At 32.0% G+C, this 15,724-nt stretch overlaps 3 protein-coding genes across 4 annotated transcripts in view; 2 read left to right on the forward strand and 1 right to left on the reverse strand.

The window, feature by feature from the left end:
- LOC131841796 (F-box only protein 28) overlaps positions 1–4,798 on the forward strand; it is a 35,637-nt gene extending 30,839 nt beyond the window's left edge. Inside the window, exons 9-10 of the transcript XR_009357463.1 lie at positions 3,584–3,631; positions 4,640–4,798. The gene's annotated coding sequence lies outside the window, so the exon portion shown is untranslated. The remainder of the gene's footprint in view (positions 1–3,583; positions 3,632–4,639) is intronic.
- On the forward strand, positions 414–9,864 carry LOC131841724 (putative carbonic anhydrase 3). Its single transcript, XM_059190044.1, has 7 exons — positions 414–495; positions 3,584–3,631; positions 4,640–4,804; positions 5,327–5,504; positions 6,557–6,662; positions 7,877–8,104; positions 9,604–9,864. The coding sequence occupies exons 1-7, from the start codon at positions 414–416 to the stop codon at positions 9,862–9,864; spliced, it is 1,068 nt and encodes a 355-aa protein (XP_059046027.1).
- On the reverse strand, positions 5,248–14,991 carry LOC131841799 (coiled-coil domain-containing protein 12). 2 transcript variants are annotated; one of them, XM_059190128.1, is made up of 4 exons: positions 14,535–14,991; positions 12,523–12,643; positions 11,464–11,713; positions 5,248–5,479 (listed from the first exon to the last, which is right to left on the reverse strand). In XM_059190128.1, exons 1-3 carry the CDS (start codon positions 14,690–14,692, stop codon positions 11,501–11,503), a joined length of 492 nt encoding a protein of 163 aa, XP_059046111.1. In that variant the 5' UTR covers positions 14,693–14,991; the 3' UTR covers positions 5,248–5,479; positions 11,464–11,500. The 2 variants fall into 2 exon arrangements, with proteins under 2 accessions (XP_059046111.1, XP_059046110.1); XM_059190127.1 differs by having other exon boundaries at positions 11,473–11,713; positions 14,535–14,977.
- Positions 14,992–15,724: the final 733 nt, after the last annotated feature.

The raw sequence follows: 15,724 nt of genomic DNA on the forward strand, positions 1-15,724 counted from the left end.
GGTACAATATAGGTACATATTCCCAGTATTTTTAATTGGTATTTACAAATACACTTAAGTTATAATTATAATAGCAGCAAATATCTACTCAAGTTCAGTTCTAAGTAGACGGTAGAGCATATTCTAGGTACTAAGAAATTCAATGACATATTGATAGATAAGGTAAGATAATAAATAGTAAAATCATTGCGGATATAACACGGAATTGAAATATGGTTCGAATAGGCAGATACAACCAGTTATTCTGTGTTTATTACCATGTGGATCATTTGATAATATAATGACTGGGTTCCGGTGTTAAGCCTGAATACAAAGGCACATTCCATTCACATGTAGATTGTGCACGGATCACGAGTCCGTATATATCTTTGAATTACTATTTCCATAAGAGGCATAATCATTTAAATTGAAAAATGTTGTGCTCCGGTTTGAAGAGAGATATTGGATTAACAGTAAGTACAGGTTCTGGAGACATGAGATATTCTACAGGAATGGGTACATACCTATCACGGACAACACGTATATTTACGTGATGTTCGCGGTGCTATTCACATGTGTAGGTACATAGAAAGATAAAAAGAAAAAAACAAATATTTATAAATATAATACACATAGAATATTAAAGTCTTTTGTCAGTTTAATTTTATAATGAATATCACACACTGCGACCAAAACGTTTTCCAGTAAGCTTTATATCTGGGCTGTACCTAATGCTCACAAGTTCATTTTCAGTGGAACAAATAGGAGTAGTGGAGGCTCTATTAAATAAATTAAGACGTGTATGTATTTAATGTAAATATGCTCTGCTTATGGAGTTATGACTGACATCACCATATTAATGCAATCTGTCACCTTGGTTGTCGTTTCAGTTCCATAAAACCCTGGCCAAACATTACCACTAATTTTAAAAAAATGCAGAATATCTGGGTACTTTTGTTTATCTGTACCTAGTTATCATAAACGAGTACCTACCTACAATTTTACTAAGTCCTAACAGACTGTAATGGAACCTTGTAGTCAAAACATTTTATACGACATTTTAATTGGAAGTCTTTGGGATCAGCTACTAATCTAATATATAAAATTCTCGTGTCATAGGTTTCGTTACGTTAACGGTTTGACAAATTTTGAAGAAATTTTATCTAGACACGCGGCAGCGTGTCAAGCCGAGTTTCAAGTAAACTGGCTTGCAGCACCGTGTGTATATTTACACGAACCATTTGGAGCCACTTTTGACCCCCTCATAACTCAAAAACTCTATCACACAAACCTGTCAAATTTGGTTCATATATTGAGACTTGCGAGATAAATATGTGATCCAAATTTCATAACCATATCTCAAACGGTTATTTAGATATTAATGTCCAAAAATCGTCATTTTTATCACTGATCAACTATAGATCAAAATTATAACCCACTTCCAGATGACCTAGGAAGTTCAAATTTGGCATGCAGATAGGTAATTAGGTGAATATAAAGGAAAAAATCTGAAACTGATAAATTGTTATCATTTTACTACAATTTTTCACTTTAATTGATTATATTTCAACTTATACTGGACGAATACTAAAATTCTATGAAAACGTCGATAGCCACCAATTGACATTGATCCCTGGCGAAAAATTTCATCTTGTACTGGACGGAAAGTAATATTGTATGAAAACGTCGATCATTACCAATTTACGTTGACCCCTTCACATCAGTGTCGATAACTAGCAAACTTCAAATATTGCATTGAGCGGTAAACACTAGTTGCTATAATTTAGATTCTGTCTAAAATATACTCGTACTTATAACTAGGAGTATAGTCGAATTTCGTATTTATTATGTTATTAACTGAGATTTGGTATTAATTATTATTTCAATATTTAGCGCACATCGATAGTGTAAAATCATTATTTTTATAAATAATTATTAAATAATAGACATTTCGGTATAGGGCGCCGCGGCGGCGCCGTGTGGGAGCGGTGCGATAAAACGTTGACGCGAACCTGTCCGAGCGAATGGCAGCCGCCCTCATATGTCTCAATGTTTTGTTTCTCGATATCTAACCTATAAGGTTGCGATTTATGCTACGAAATTTATAGCTTTCTTAAATTATACTTATATATTTGTGGTTATATTATTATTACATTATTTTAGTAAATACGTATGGTATAGACAATAGTTTAAACCAAAAATTAATAACAATTTTAGTATAGTTATAAGTAGGAATGTATAGTTAACTCGAGAATGAGAACTCATTGGTAACAAATTGTTTTCTTGAGAATTCAATAGATAACAGTCAATTTGTTACATAATCGTCTTTACGAACTATAACGTGTCAATACGAAGTTTCAGATATTAAATAATGTATATGTTGAAAGAGAACAATTCCGTATTTGCTTAACATATGCTATTACTATCCACAAATCACAAGGCCTTAGTTTTGGCAGTCCTCTTCTCAACATAGGCTCCTCCATATTTAATAAAGGGCAGGTTTACGTTGGACTCTCCAGAGTTAAAACCTTAGATGGGGTACGTCTTAACAATTTAGATCCAAGTCACGAGAGCTCTATTGTAGAGTACAACCATCTGTGGACGTTATACCGCCCCGATTTGCCCAAAAATTCCTGATACTGAATTGGCTTTGGACTTCAACATTTAAAAGTTACAAGAAAATATAGAAAATAACACAAAAAAAAGACAATTATACCCCGTAAATATACGAAAATACAGTAATTTATCAAAAATAATTTGGTATTAATTTAGTTATAAATATGTACCTAGTATAATTTATGTACAAAAAGTAATGATATCCCATCAAAAACATAAATGTGAAATGATAGCCGAGTTTAATATTATGATATATGCCTTGATTGTTGACTTCTACGACAAAAGAGATGAGATCTAAATGGATGCCAAGTTCAATGGTCTGTCCTGAAATGTATTTATAACAATATAAAATATCATTTCTTCTTATAACTTAGGATAATATACTGTAGCCTAAGGTCTAACTTGGCTAGTTTTCATATACGAAATATACTGTAGCCTTCGCAAGTTCTAAACATGTTACTTGTCGGTTCCTATTTTAATATTAATAGTAACTAGCAATCGAAAGTAATAATTGGTATATGAGAACTGGCCAAGTTAGACCTTAGGCTACAGTATATTATCCTAAGTTATAAGAAGAAATGATATTTTATATTGTTATAAATACATTTCAGGACAGACCATTGAACTTGGCATCCATTTAGATCTCATCTCTTTTGTCGTAGAAGTCAACAATCAAGGCATATATCATAATATTAAACTCGGCTATCATTTCACATTTATGTTTTTGATGGGATATGTATATTCAGTAGGTCTGAGAATAGGGTTGTAACTAATTTTTGTAACCCTAAGTGTTAAGGGTAGCTCAACCCAAATTTTTTTTACTTTTATCTACAATTATATATTTTTTTTAAATACATACAACCGTAAATTTTCAACCTTCAAACCATTAACCCCTAATTTTTAATAGCGATTTTAATTTATATTGCAAAACAACGTTTGCCGGGACAGCTAATCAATAAATATTTACTTACGTCACATTTTGTTACAGTACCTGAATCCATTCGGGGTGAAGATTTTGGGTACGATGGTGCTATGGGTAAGTAAGGTAATATTATTAATTAAATACAATTTCAAGCAAAACAGTGTCAATCTTGATGAATGTATGACGAAAACTAAATAACTTCAAAGTTCAAAGACGTGCCGTGGTGACCATCTTATTTTTCTTATCAAAACACTTCAAAAGTTAATAGGTCTACTTAAGTTTTTTTTAAATATAATATTACCATAATTTAAAATTCAATGTCACTAACACAATTAAATGAGTGTCAAATATGCAACATCACTTTGTTTCTGTAACTTAGATATTGCGCTATGTTTTATGTTTACTCCAGTAATGAGACTTTCGCTAACGTACTTTCTGAGCCGCATAAAATTTTATATTTATACACAAACATTATTGTCTAGATTTACGCTTTGTGAGAAAGTAACACACCTAATTTGCAGCCACTTTCCACCAAGAACATGTTTAATCTCAAACTATATAATAATAATAGCTGTTTGTCAGTAACAAAACCTATACAAAGTTAGTTTTAGTGCATAGGAATCTCTTTAATCTGTTATAAACTACAACGACGGCTCAGTAGAGAATATTTGTTGTGTTTTTATACTTAATTTTTATATCGATCAATTAAGTCCCATGTAATAGACTGTAGAAAAGTTATTAGTTAATTTGCAATGCATTACCTATTAACATTTACCTAAATGACATCTGTTCTAGTGTTAATTATTCATATAAGACACATAATTTTCATGACTGGGTCTTCCGGAATACGAGAAATAGCGGTCCTATGGGTGAAGTCATGGTGATAATATATCCACATTAAAAAAAAGAGCTCTATTTTTGCACTGCATACATCTTACCTTATTGAATAGATATATTATATTTAAAGTACAATACCGTTAATACTCCAACTGCTATGTCATAATGAATTAAGATAATACTTTTGCATCCTAAATACAATGAATATATACTAACTTTCGTAGTACCCATTACGCAATTTTAATGGTATGCCGAGCATAGGTATAAAGTTATATGTTGTTGTAGGACCTCAATATTGGGGCGAGCGTTACCGAGAATGTACTGGCAAACATCAGAGTCCCATTAACATCAACGTCCTCCGGGTGAAGCAGGTCACTTTGCCAGAAATTGTCTTCATTGGCTTCGACGACTCTATAGACGGGGTACACGTCACTAACAATGGACATACAGGTCTGTATTCTAACGCCATTTGTAGTCCTTGACCTCAACTATGTAGGTTTATACTTATATTTTTTAATACTATCAAAACCGGACTGTCTGTATAAGTTGCCTGTACGAGTACTAACATGTAAAAACTAAAGTACTTTGTTGTAAAAAATCTTTTAAATATTTATAATTATCATGACGACTGCTTTTAATTTGACTATATCTGTTATACACTCTACCCAATATAGTTATGTACTTTAATATTTGTAAACCTAACAGCAATCAGGTGAACTGTCAATCCGTCATCAGATACCTTCCTTATATATGTATATTATGAGAAAGATATATATATATATATATATATATATATATATATATATATATATATATATATACGCTCTTTCTCACTGTACATTACAGATATACATATATGTAAGGGATATTTTAAGTACCAAAATAAAAAAACAATACCTTCATCAATTTAATAAAAACTTATAATAAATTGAAACGGAATATGCCTCAGTCATTGTAATAATGTATGTTAAGTAACTTTTTTTAATTGGTCGTTGTATGTTGCTGGTGAAGTACTGATCGAGGTACAGAACGAACCTCACCCGAGAGTGCGCGGAGGACCTCTCGACGGTGACTACGTGTTCAGCCAGATGCACTTCCATTGGGGAGATAACGACACCTTCGGATCTGAGGACAAAATCAACCATAGAAGGTATCTACAGTATCTATATACACGCACAGCATATTTATATATTTTTTTACCGGTATCGGTAAACAATTCATATAGTAGCGTTTTTATTTTACCTTTTATATTTTTTTATAAAAAGCTACTATTACTATACTGTTATATATAGGTACATATATCTCTTTTATAATTCTGATTAATATTGATTAAATTATTTTTTTATAGTACTTTACAGTAATATTTTTTTGTATGGATGTTGATGGAATACGCTGGCGGGCCATTAGAGAAGGATGATGAGCTTGATGTAAGGTCAGTTACCCCATTGTGAGGAAGTCGACAGAAATTAAGCACGACAGTTTCCTGCGGGACTACATGGATGTCTGATATACAATACATTGCTAGCAATGAGGGTCACTAATCCCCATTACTAACAATCTAAGTACTTGTCGTAATATTTGACAACATTTATTTCCAGCTAGTTTGTATTTAATTTTCGATGTGTACTTTGACAGATAGAATAGATAATAATTAAAGCCTGGTACGTGTTGATGCGGCTCGAATGCTCAGATGGTAGGTGAGGTTGTCTTCAGCAGATTACAGGGTTGTAGAAATGATAGATTTGCTTATAGTCTTCAATTTAATGGGTAAATACTGTGATAAATTACAATTTTGGTGGAGTGAACAAAAGTACGTTAGATCGATCGGTTGATTTTATAAGTCTGTACGTTATGTTGCGTATTTAAATTGGATAGGTGCGCGGTCCAATCGGAACGCTCTCTTTGTATTGCGTTTTGTTACTGCTTGGTACGCGACAAAGCCTAAGTACAATATAACATTTGCTATAATTCTACATAACTACTTTCTATTTCCGTTATGATTCCGTTTATGGTGGCTACAAGAATAGCTTCTAAATGTATTATAGGACATACTGTGTAAATTTATATAGAAGTTAATGGTGTGGTGTACCCATGAACCGAATCCAAATTAATGGCTCCGTGAACTCGGCATCATAATTCGTCCTCAATTAAGTATGACACGCATGCACAGTTTGACGGTAAAATACTTTCATGTTGTTACAGTTTTCCTATGGAGTTGCATATGGTGTTTTACAAAGAAGAATACAAAAGTACAAATGAGGCTGTGAAGCATCCTGATGGTTTGACGGTTCTCGCTTTTTTTTATGAGGTAGTAATTGTTAATAGTTATTTGTGTTATTATGCATAATGCATTTTCTACGCATTGTAAATGTATAATTGCAAATATCATTATTATTACAATTTAATTCTTATGTTGGAATATAAAAATGTAATAAAATAAATTTACTCATGCTTGCTTGTATTTAGTTTTTACATTGCAATTGTCAATTATAAATATAAAATGTACATATTTTTTCCGTATATAGAAAACTAAGTAGATACTGATTAATATGGTCATTATTTCTTTGGTACATATGGAAATAACGTGAGTAATATAAAATTACTTATGTTCTTTTAGATATCTACAGTCGAATAGCAATTAGGTAAGGGATAATTTTGAAATCCGTATCTTTGTCGTATCGTAACATTTGCATAGCCTTCATAAAAAATTACAAAACCTTGTATTATTTATTATGATTTCTCTTAAATAAACAATAATGTATGCAAGTTAAATTTGCTAATACTCTATAGTACAGAATTTTTTGTCTTTTTTATTATTCAGGGATAGGAACATAGTTAAACATAAAAAGCAATACAATTTGCATTCAAAGAAATATATAGATATGGTTCGTATATCAATGCGTAAATAACTACATACGATATATTATATTAATGCTCTTTAGCTAGTTATTTTTAAATTATATGCATTACTCGATGTCTATAAATTACTGTCATTGTTATCATACAATTTATTTAATTTGCTAACTTGTGAATAGTTGTTACAATGACTGGTACCTACATACTTTGATCGTACAAAATCAAATTAATTTTTATTGTATTAATGGCGTTGGGATTGTCGTACCCATACAAGAAGCAAATAATCTATTGTTATAAAATAAATATATATATATAATTAGTGGTACTCGTCTATAATTATCTATTTATTAATTTCGTTACATTGGGTTATCATGGATTTATTTTTCACTAGCTAGTACCTATTAGTATTTTGAATAGTCTATTTTTGGATTACGATACATTTATTATTAACTTGATATATAATTAATTCTCCATACAAACTATCCTACATTTCAACCCCTTCAAATTTTTTTCCGGATATAACAAATTAATTACTACTGTCTCCAGGATTCTATCTATCTCGGCATCAGCTGCGGTTTGGTTGAAAGCATAATAAACAAACTCTCTTTAACATTTATAATATTAGTTAAGATTTATATGATATAGATTTATAATTTTTTATTTCAGTTGGACCGACACGAACATCCGGCATATGATGACATAACGTTAGCATTGTCAAACGTGACCGAGCCCTACTCGTCTGTCATTATGACTCACCCATTCTCTTTCCTCAATATCTTGCCATACGATTTAAGAAGATACTTCACGTACCGTGGGTCGTTGACGACACCACCGTGTTCTGAAGTTGTTATTTGGCTGGATTTCGAACAACCAGTGAGGTTGACTCATGATCAGGTAGATATATATCTATTAGTTTATACTATCTTACGGTTACATATACTTAATATTAAAATCATAATACAAAAAATTAGACGTTCATAAGCGGCTAATCAGAATCAGAAATATTTTTTCATATGTCCTATAGGAAAAATGATATCTGATTTTATTTGAAAAATTCATGTAAAAAAAAGTTAATGTAGTTCTGTAATTCTTGTCTTCAATGTTGGTACTGTATGTTTGTTATTATAAAATTATATATAGTTGTATTTATAAAACTACTCACTTTTAGAGGCTCTAGCGGGTTAAGCATGTGAAAACTGCACCCGCGTCTAAAGAAGGGTTCATACCTTGTTATTATTATTTTTCATCTAAAATAGCCACACACTCATTAATTCATTAGTAAGTTGTTTGGTGTCTGATATATGTAGGTGATAGAACCATGAGGTAACCATGTACACGACTTTGTATAGAATGTACCTGGGTAAAAATTGAAGTGTGTTAATGATACTGTAGACATTGTTATTTTGGTACGGATTGACAGTCTACACATCAAAAAGATAAAATAAATTAGCTTAAACCTACTACTACTTTTCAAATTCAAAATATCTTTATTCATGTAGGTCTTTTACAGACTCTTATGATATGTCAAATCTACCGTCAGTTCGGAATGATTTCGAGATGAGAAGAACTGACAAGAAACAGCTCATATTTTTTTTTATATTGTACATATTTACAATAATACAGGTTGATTTAAATTAAATTTGTAGAATAGAGTGACCACCAGCATATGCTATTGATAGAAAAAAAACAAATCTAATCTAATCAGTGTTCGCAACCTGAACAGACCAGTCCCCACAAGCAGCACCCGTTCACGAGTATGACGGATGAGTCAGCCATCATTGCACTCAACCATATTAGAGGGAGCACATCGACCCGACCCACCACGCCGCCGCTACAAGTTTGAACTTTATAGCGAGCATGACTGTTTCAAGTTACTCCACTACGTCATTTATACTATTTACAGCATAAACTGTACCAATCACAGTTTTCACCCATTACAATATTTATATTTAAACTTCTCATACAACTTAGTAAATTTCATATTTTTATAACGCTATAATATTTGTATTATAGCTTCTTACCATATTGCGTAAAATCGCATGATATAAATATTTGGTGTTATTTCGGATTACTGTTTTAACTGTCTGTTCGTGTTACGAACACTGATTAGAGTATTATTGCAATAGCATTTGCTGGTAGTCACTCTATTCTTCCAAATTTGAATTTAAAAACGAATCTGTATTATTGTAAACATGTACAACATTTATTTGAAAAGAATACGAGTTAAGTTTCTTGTCAGTTCTTTTCATTCCGAACTGACGGTAGATTTCACACATCATACGAGTCTGTAATAGACCTAGATGAATAAAGATATTTAGAATGTAGATTTTTTTATTTTGAATTGTATTGTAAATTTTCAATGTTTAAAAAAAATGTTCTAATAATTGTTACAGATAGAAGCGTTTAGGGAACTAAAGTCTGCCCACGGGAAGATCACACATAACTTTAGGCCCATACAGCCAATCGGTGATCGCGTTGTATTTTATAACATAGATAGCACATACTTCAGTTACAACGAGATAGATGAGCCTGACGATAAGACTACAACCAGCAAGCCATACAAGAGGCGGAAGGGACATAACAGTGGTAGCAATCATAAATTAAACATAATCTGTAGCCTAAATGTTTTGTTAGCAATGACTTACTATTTATAATTGTAGTTAATAGCACGATTTAAATTTATATTATAATAATAATTATGTTAGTTAGATTGTGTTATGAGAGAAACTTAACCTTGAATTGCCATAGATTTATAAGAACTTGTACTAATATTTAGATTCATATTTAACTATATTGTCTTTTAATCAAAATACATACTGCAAAATAAGAATATTACAAGGCAGTATATATTTGTGACATTTTTAATTTGAAATCGTGAATTATACAATATCTATTGTGAAATATATGCACCTACATAGACAGAATTTGATATGAACCGTGTAAATGTTGTTACAAAAGGCTTTCTAATATACACTTTCTAAATTAAAATTCAAAATATCTTTATTCGAGTAGGGTAGGTCTATTACAGACTCTTATATGTCAAATCTACTATCACTATGTAATACTTCAAATTTTTAAGATACAAATTTCTAGTTTATTAATAATATTCTAGTTGCCTGTTTCAATTGGCGCATTTCCTTGACGCCAAATGAGTAAGTCGAAATAGCAGTCTTCTTAGGACAAAGCGCGTGCGGATGCTTTGAACTGAACCGAAAACAATAATGTGTGAATTACTCTTTCGCTTTTGTAATAACATAACGTTCCATTGGTGAAAGAAATTTAAAAATAGGTCAAGTATTATTTGATTTTGTCAAAACACAAATGACTGTATAATATTATTAGAAATATTCCAATTAAAGTATATTTAAGACTATATAGACAGGATAATGTATATTTCTAAGTGAAAAAAAATTGCCGTTATAAGAATGGTCTATGGAAATTAACCCTCCAAAATTTCGAGTTTCATAAAAAGTTTAACATTTGAATCAATATTCATTCCATATATTAAAGTCATACAATTAGAAATGTAATATAGATTTCAATAAGAATACATATTGCTTATAATGTACTATGCGTAAAATTAACAATGACTCTTTATTTAAAATCTTAGTATAATCTCACAACTTTTATGATTATTGTCTAAGTAGGATATTTATCCAAAACATAACTTAATAAAATGAATGTATTATTTAAATAATGACAAGTATTATATAAAGTGTTAATATTTTGAAATTGGAATTGTATATCTTTTATACCGACTGAAAATAAAGTACCTAATGAGTAATGGTGACGTCCTGTGATATAAATAATTATTACGAATTTATTAATAAAATTTTTGCATATCTGCTTTTATTTATTATACAAGATTCGCTTTTACATCTATTAGCTTTTTTATTTATCTATCACAATTATTATTAGGATGCCTGCACAGCGTAAAATATATGCATTGAATTTTAAAATATGCAGAGGGTTTGTTACTGGCGAAACATTTCTGCTCAGTAAGAAACCCACTGCATATTTTAAAATTCAATGCATATATTTTTCACTTAACAAATGTGTTTTATCGATTCAATGGTAGTTTTAACACCCATAGTTCATACCAAATATCATAAGATTACTGTTGTCAACATTATATTTCATTTTTTATTTATTTTGATGTATAGGTTTTTAGAGGTAAATTCATCGATAGGTATGTCAGTCAGTTTGGGTATATTTTGGCCAAACAAATGCAGAACTAAATTATTTATATATACCAAACTTACTCCCATTCTAGTAAGATTATTTCTATTGTCAGTCTTCTTCTATTGGTCTATTATCAGTCATTGTGAGGACAGCTCCTAAATTATCTTCCGTTCCTTGTTTCAATCTCTCCCATATAAGTTCTGCTATAGCTTTTTGTGTTCTTCTTTCAAGTTTTTCAAGTTTCTTAGCAACATCCCTTTTGAGATCCCAATCTGGTTTCCTGGGTGCTAAACTTGATATATCCAAGTCTTGTAAAACTACCTGGAAATAACAAACTCTGTAATAACTATTACTAAGACATTAATAGAATTCAGTTATTTTCAGTGTTATTGTAACATCTAATATAAATAGTTACGTATATTTTTAATATTATTAATTTAGAATTATGTACTTTAGCTCTACTCCAAATAATTTAATAGTTTTATTAGACTTTAATATTTGTATTCTTTACTGTAATGCAAATTCTTCCATGCATATTGAACTCAGTTCTCTCTGCAAAAAATAATCAGTACTCTTTTATATTAATGAAGAAAGCAGTTAACAGTGACTTAATTAAACTGTACTCAGCATACAATTTTAAATATCAAAAAATCGATATTAAAAAATTAGCATAAATTGAAAGATATTTAATTCATGGTAATTTCACATATGTCAGTACATTTAAATCTATATATTCATACTGTTTTGACAGATACATAATAAAAAAAATTATATATTCACCTAAGACCTTTCGGGCTCATGAGCATATCATTTTTTATCGCTATCCCATAAGTTCTGCTAATTACTTCAGTTAAGAAGAACTTTCAAGAAACTCAATTTCAAATATTATAATATATTAAATCTTATGAAGCTTGTTTCAATGAAGGAACATTGCAGGAGTATACATATTTTAATTTCTTACAAAAAACCCTTGTGCTGGGTTTTTTGGCAGGAATAAACAAAAATAATAATGTGACCTTTTTTGTAGGGTTTACAAAAAAGATTACATGCTAAAATTGTGTATGAAATATGTCAAGTACATAAAAGAAATTACAATGTTGTATAATTATAATAGTAGTTTATTCTCTTGCCTTTTCTTTGCCAGCTTCAAGTAAGTCTTTCACTTCATCTTCAACAGCAGTAGGTTCTGCATCTTCAAGTTTAGATTCTTGCAAAGTTTCATCTTGAGGTTTGTAGCTACGGAACTTAGGTCTGCAAAGTAAAATATTTAAAGATTTATTTATTATTTCATATATACATATAATATCAAAAGTAGCAATGGACCATAGCTATTCTTTCATAACAACCTTAGCAAACATAACCGCAGCCAGAGAAGGAAAGTCTATAAGAAAATTATGCACAAATAGCTTAACATAATACTTTTTAAAGCCATGTACATTAGCCATTAGGCTAGCAATGTACAATGTTAACCTGACATCTACACAGTCATATTTAGAAATCATTATGATTAATTTACCACAATGGCCTAACTGGCCTGACTTCAGCCTCACAAGTCCCTATCAGAGGGGGGAAGGGGATTGTTAGTAATGTGGATTGATAACCCCATTGCTAGCAATGTACCATGTTAAGTCGACCTCCACGCGGTTCCCCCTGGAAACCATCGTGATAAATTCCTGGTGAATTTGTCACGATGGGCTAACTGACCTGATCTCATGCTCATCTTATCATCCTCCACTGGTGCCCTGCCAGCGTAAACCGTTAGCGCAGGCGGGTGCACCATTCCATTATCATCCACAAAAAAAAAAAAAGTCCCTATCAGAGGGGGGAAAGGGAATTGTTAGTAATGTGGAATGCTAGCAATATACCATGTCAGGTTGACCTCCACGCGGTTCCCCTGGAAACCATCGTGATAAATTCTTGGCGAATTTGTCACGATGGGCTAACTGACCTGACCTCATGCTCATATTATCATCCTCCACTGGTGCCCCGCCAGCATAAACCGTTAGCGCAGGCGGGTGCAACATACCATTATCACCCATAAAAAAAAAAAAAGTCCCTATCAGACGGGGGAAGGGGATTGTTAGTAATGTGGATAGATAACACCATTGCTAGCAATGTACCATGTTAAGTCGACCTCCACGCGGTTCCCCCTGGAAACCATCGTGTTAAATTCCTGGAGAATTTGTCATGATGGGCTAACTGACCTGAACTCATGCTCATATTATCATCCTCCACTGGTGCCCCGCCAGCATAAACCGTTAGCGCAGGCGGGTGCAACATACCATTATCACCCATAAAAAGGGGATTGTTAGTAATGTGGAAAAAAAAAAAGTCCCTATCAGATGATTAATTCTTGGGGAGATGGGATAACTGGACTTCATGTTAGTGCCCCAATGTGGATTGATTCCATTATCACCATCAGTCTAGCAATGTACCATGTCAGGTTGACCTCCACGCGGTTCCCCCTGGAAACCATAGTGATAAATTCTTAGAGAATTTGTCACGATGGGCTAACTGACCTGAACTCATGCTCATCTTATCATCCTCCACTGGTGCCCCGCCAGCGTAAACCGTTAGCGCAGGTGGGTGCACCATTTCATTATCATAAAAAAAAGTCCCACTCAGTTTCAAACCATAAATGCCACACCATAGAAGGGCACATCATTCCTCATAATTCTTAAATCCCTGCCACAATTTTGTTTTGGATTTGACAGCTTATTGTTAAGTTTACCTACTAATTATATACTTATGACTATTCAAAAGTGCTTCAATGTAAGTTTATTTGAATAAATGATTTCTATTCTATTAGTATCTTCTATACATAAAATAAACTTATTAAATATTGTTTTATAAACTTCTTATACCAAATGTTTGTGCAGTGGTGTTACTGGAATTGTAGCCCATCTACATTTTTACATTTTTAACAAAATTATATGTTTGGCTCTGAAGGACTATCAATAATCCACATTTTTTCATAGGAATTTAGTCACCCTCTATATTTCGTATGTTTCTAAGTACAAGCTTAACATAATAAACAACATGGTGTTCAGTTTATTTATTTATTCAGTTCAGTATACATAAATAAATATAACATTAAAAACAAACCTAGAGGTTAAATCTTTCAAATTTCTTGTAAACTTACTTTGGAAGAGGTATCGCTACTTCATTCGAAGTGTTTATATCATTTGTAGCGCTATTATCTCCTGGTAATTTTCTCTTGAGATTTTTTAACCTTTCTTTCCTTTTTAATGCCTGTTCTTCTAGATTACCAATGCCATCCATACTGTCCGTAATTATCATTTTAAGTTGAACACAAAACCTAAATATCTGCCGAATTATATATATATCGTCTTCTACAGAAACAAATTAAATATAATTTTGGATATTTCTGTCTACGCTAAAATGTAAATATTTTATTAGAACTGACTTATCAAAATATAAAGTTTTAATTAAAAAATTAAGATTTTTTCTTAAACGACACTGACACTGAGCACAGAACACCAATATCCGCTTGACACTGAGACAGAGAGACTGACATAAGGATGAATGTGAATGATGATGTTAATAGGGGTGAGCATCAATAGTTTAGTCGAAAAACAATGAGTAAGTTTTCGATGACAAAAGAACAAGACACACTGAAAACTAGGACGTGAATGATGATTTAAAACAGTTGTAAATCATTCCAAAATGTCGATGTATTCTGACATTGATATTATACCTATGTCTGATTCATGCCATTCTGCGTTTCGTGTCGACTGTCGATGTTATCGGTGACTTACAGAGACGCGACGCGACGCGACGCCGCGACGTTTTGATATTATCGTGAAGCTGTTAAGATTACACTGCTCAAAGGATGGTAGTAATAAATCACTGTTAATTGTCAAAGTAATAACTAAAAAAAATTTAATATTAGATCAAAAACTCTAAAACGGATGTCCTTGAAATGCCTGCACAGATCTTAATAAATTGTCCCTAAAATCATCTCGATCAAGTCAGCTTTCAAAGAAAATACTGCATTATAATCAATTCATTAATTTAGAAGGTACTATGGTACAAGCAGTCGCACAGACACAGACGCGTCAAACTTGTAACACCCCTCTTAGGTCGACCTGATTTCTACCTGATAGCAGTGGGGCCATTAGTTCTCCTTGCTAACAACTCACCTGTCACAGAGCTGAAAAATCATTATTTTAAATTTTACGCATATAATCTTACTAAAACAATAAACTTGGAAGATTATGAGTGTGGCTGTTTGGATGGAAGAGGTTACATAGGCATGCAATGGGGCCACGAGTCACATTACTATAAATCCTTTCCCCCACCGTCGTAAGT

This window comes from Achroia grisella, unplaced genomic scaffold (assembly GCF_030625045.1).
Source record: "Achroia grisella isolate CSIRO2021 unplaced genomic scaffold, CSIRO_AGI_Agris_v1 utg1920, whole genome shotgun sequence".
NCBI classification, from domain to species: Eukaryota; Metazoa; Arthropoda; class Insecta; order Lepidoptera; family Pyralidae; genus Achroia; species Achroia grisella.

Excerpts from the sequence above, each read along its gene's own strand:
- LOC131841799 (XM_059190128.1), bottom strand. The coding sequence starts at position 14,692 with ATGATAATTACGGACAGTATGGATGGCATTGGTAATCTAGAAGAACAG. Across the intron at positions 12,644-14,534 it reads GTAGCGATACCTCTTCCAAA|ACCTAAGTTCCGTAGCTACA; the intron begins GTAAGTTTACAA and ends TTTACTTTGCAG. Across the intron at positions 11,714-12,522 it reads TTGAAGCTGGCAAAGAAAAG|GTAGTTTTACAAGACTTGGA; the intron begins GCAAGAGAATAA and ends TGTTATTTCCAG.
- LOC131841724 (XM_059190044.1), top strand. The coding sequence starts at position 414 with ATGTTGTGCTCCGGTTTGAAGAGAGATATTGGATTAACAGTAAGTACA. Across the intron at positions 4,805-5,326 it reads CACTAACAATGGACATACAG|TAACTTTTTTTAATTGGTCG; the intron begins GTCTGTATTCTA and ends ATGTATGTTAAG. Across the intron at positions 5,505-6,556 it reads GACAAAATCAACCATAGAAG|TTTTCCTATGGAGTTGCATA; the intron begins GTATCTACAGTA and ends ATGTTGTTACAG.